The 3675-nt window shown below is 68.4% G+C and overlaps 1 protein-coding gene across 1 annotated transcript; it reads right to left on the reverse strand.

Moving 5' to 3' along the window:
• Positions 1-6: 6 nt before the first annotated feature.
• Positions 7-3662, reverse strand: LOC121024485 (EF-hand calcium-binding domain-containing protein 4A; the record flags this gene model as incomplete). Its single annotated transcript, XM_040466718.1, has 7 exons — positions 3383-3662; positions 2934-3080; positions 2725-2815; positions 2475-2567; positions 2078-2240; positions 1747-1823; positions 7-412 (listed from the first exon to the last, which is right to left on the reverse strand). Coding segments are annotated over exons 1-7 (1162 nt in total), but the record flags the coding sequence as incomplete, so codon positions are not given.
• Positions 3663-3675: the final 13 nt, after the last annotated feature.

The raw sequence follows: 3675 nt of genomic DNA on the forward strand, positions 1-3675 counted from the left end.
AGACACAGGGCAGGTCTCGGCAGTGCTCCGCGAGGGCGGGCGGCGGGGACGCCCGCCGGTGCGGGCGCTGGGGTCCGCCCGCGACTGCGGAGGCGGGCGTGCTGCACCCGGGGGCGCCCGCAGCCCAGCCGGGGCTCACGCCCTCGGGAGGCCGAGGAGCTGGGCTGGGGGCGGTGGAGGCGGCGGCCAGGCCAGCAGGCCCTCCTCCAGGCCCAGGCCCGTTCTCTCCCCACAACGCAGGGCCACCCGGAGGCTTGCAGGGCCGGCGGAACAGATGCTGGCTTGGTGGGGTAGGGTCTGGGGGCGCAGTCAGATGCAGGAGTGCAGTTGCTCTAGGTGCAGTATGGAGGACAGCTTGGAGTGGAGGCCTGGGGTCCCTGCCTGGAACAGTCCAGTCTGGAAGGCATCGGTCCTGGGAGGGGTGGAAAGGGGTGGGGTAGACAGGGCCGAGCCTTCTGACCTGCTGGGTTGGGAAACCCGCAGTGGGAGTAAGGAAGGGGAGGCGACTCCCAACCCACCAGGCTCATTCCCAGACCCAGGCAGTGTGGGTCAGATTCTGCAGTCATCTGGAAGCTCTCCATGGATAGTGGTCCCCAGCTCCTGGCCCATGGTTCACGGTCTGGCCAGCAGCTCCCCACTTCCAGGGAGGCGGCAGGGCAGGGTGGGGGGATGGGGGGGGGTGGAGGAGGGACGGGCATGGGAAGCGGCCGCAGGACTGCCCCAGGAGGTCCCACTCAGGACTGGCTCAACTCCAGTGGGCTGAGCTGGCCCACCTGGGGCTGTGTGAGGACCGGTATGGGGAGGGGATTGTCAACTGGGGCCGGGAGCGGGCCCAGGCAATGGGCCTCGGTCCCCTGGTTCCCACAGAGGGCCCCACGGGGCTTCAGCTTGAATGGACAGTGAGGGCTTGAAAGCATGACCAGAGACAGGCAGGAACATCCACAACCCCAGCACCTCAGGACATGTGCCACACGTGTACTGTCCAGTTGCCTTGAGAGTACCATGGATACCTCGTGCGCGTACCAGGGAAATGCTGTGACGCACATACACATAGGCTGAGAAGGTCACAGTGCAGTCAGTGGACTTTATTAGGAGGAGGGAGTTTTTCTGCTGGTCAGAGATGCGTTTGATGGGATGGGACAGGACGAGGCCCCGCAGGGGGGCACGTGAGACTCCGACCGCCCCACCACTCCCTGGGTAGTTCCTTCATGTCTGCATGCAGGCAGGCCTGCAGTGCCCTGAGCCGAGCCCGAATGCTGGATGGGCCAGGACGCCTCGCCTTCGAGGGGTGGCCTCTCCGAGGGATGCCCAGTGAGTCTCTGGGGGATGGTCAGCGGGCACTGGGAAGGTGGCCAGAGCCACATCTTGGGGGGCGAGCCCAGCTGCAGCAGCAGCAACAGCAGCAGGTGGGGCCCGGCATGCGAGCCATGGCCAGGGCTTTCCTTCGACCGCTGGCTAACCGCTTGGCCTCACAGGCATCCCTCTCATCCCGTAGCCTCGCATTCAGCTCCCTGGGGAAGGGGAGTCCAAGGGCTCTGAGAGGCAGCATTCCTGGGGCAAGGGAGGAAGGCGGGCTCTGCTGTCCCTCAGACGGGGTGCCTGGCTGCGGATGCCCCCGAGGGATGGGGGACAGACATGAGGACCGACTGCCTCCCAATAGGATGAGGCCGTGGTCGGGAACGTTTGAGAGCTAGGATACCCCAAACTGTGTGGGGCCCCTCCCCTCCGGCCTGCGCCTGACCGCACCTGAGGAGTCCCAGTTGCCGCAGGAGGCTGAGCTTCTCCTTTTGCATGTTCCTCGACACAGCGAGCACATCTCTGCAAGAGACAGGTGGTGACCTGGGTGCCGGGAGGCTCCTCGGCGCGCCCCACGACCCTGACCCACGCAGACCCTGAGGGCCGGGCCGGGCCGGGGGATGGGGATGGGAGTGGCCCGGACCCGAGCCCCCAAAGCTATTCCCGCCCCGCCTCGCCCGCCGGCCGCAGCCCCACCCCGGGCTCGCCCCTGGTGGTCCGCCTCCCCCCCCCACCCCCCCCCCCCCCCCCCCCCCCCCCCCCCCCCGCCCCCCCCCCCCGGGGGTTTGCTCCTGGCGGCTCCGCAAGTCGCCCTCCAGCCTGTGGAGCTGCTCCTGCGTCCCCTCCAGCTGCGTTCGTAGCGCCTCGTTGGCTAGCCACAGCTGGGCGTTCTGCGCCTGCACCTCCAGCTGCTCGCTGGCCCGGGCCTGCAGCTGCTGCTCCAGCTGCGGGATGTGGGCGGGGGGGTGGGGGGGGGCAGTGCAAGCTGGGGAGGACCCCTCCACCTCTTCTTTGGGGTGCTGCGCTTGCCCCTGACTCCCAGTAATTCCGGGGTCGGGGACACTGAGGCACCGGGACCTCAAGTGTACCAGAGAGTGCACGGGTGACGGCGGGGATAGGGTCCCGCTCTGGGTCTGTCAGCACCCCAACCCTGCGGGGGCGGGTGGGGGGCCACTCACCTCCCGCTGCCGCAGGCCTGCCCGCTCCAGCTCCTGCTCGCGGTCCTGCAGCTCCAGCTCCAGGAGGCCTGTGCGCTCCTCCCGGGGGAGGTCCTGGGATGTGCGGGGAGCTCCTGAGCCCAGGCGGGCGGGGGAGGGGCACGCGCCGGGGGAGGGGCCGGGTGGGGCCAATTTTGAGGGGGCGGGGCCATGAGACTAGCGCGTCTGGGATTGGGCCGGGGCGGGGGCGGGGGCGGGGCTTTGGGCCCACCTGACTCCGGAGACGCTGGCGCTGCTCGCGAAGCTGCTGCTCAGTCTCCTCGTACAGACACCGCACCTCCCTCTGGTGCTCGCTTTCCCGCCTTCGAGGACGGGGGGTGGGGGGGGGGTGGGGACTGCTGTTTGAGCCCGCCGGCACCACAGACCCCAGTCTCGCCTCTACCGCCTCCCGAGCCCAGCCGCCCAGGCCCCACTCCTCACCGCCGCAGCGCCTGCTCCAGGCCGTCCCGCTCTCGGGCTGCCTCCTCCAGGCAGGCCGACGCGCGCACCAGAACGTCCTCGAAGGAGCCCAGCAGCTCGGGTCGCTCGCGCTGCAATCGGGTCCAGAACGTCCGCACCGCTCGCTGCCTGCAGGAGGAGGACAGGGGCTGAGGCTGAAGCGGGGGCTCCCTGACCCCATCCCTAAGGGTAAGCCGTCTGGAGACACCTGCAGCCCTGGATAGACCAGCCGCGTTCGCCTCCTGAAATGCAAATTTTGCGGGAAATCACGCTCAGCCCCTCCCAGGTGTCACAGCTGACGGAGAACGACTGGGCCCGTCCCAGCCTAGGGACCCCGGCCTGGAACAGACACGCGGGCAGTGTGGACAGGCAGCATGCAGAGGGGGAGGCAGCAGAGGAGGGAACTGGGGGCCGAGTCAGCGCCAACTCACTCGCCCAGGACTGGGGCCACCCCCAGCTGCTCCAGCGCTTCCCGGAATCTCTCCTCCTCCTCTTCTTCCAGGGAGCCCCCAGTGCCCTGCACATCTGACCAGCCCGACTCGAAGGTTTCCTCTGGAGCCTGGGAGGGCGGTGTGCTCTGGGCTGACTCCACCCCCACAAACTTCCCTGTGGGCATGGGAAGGTAAGATTATCAAAGCTGTAGGTTAGCACCCTGGCTCAGCCGCCACTCACCACCCCCCACCACACACACACACACACACACACACACACACACACACACACA

This window comes from Herpailurus yagouaroundi, unplaced genomic scaffold (genome assembly GCF_014898765.1).
Source record: "Herpailurus yagouaroundi ecotype Mexico unplaced genomic scaffold, PumYag 65204, whole genome shotgun sequence".
Lineage (NCBI taxonomy): Eukaryota > Metazoa > Chordata > Mammalia > Carnivora > Felidae > Herpailurus > Herpailurus yagouaroundi.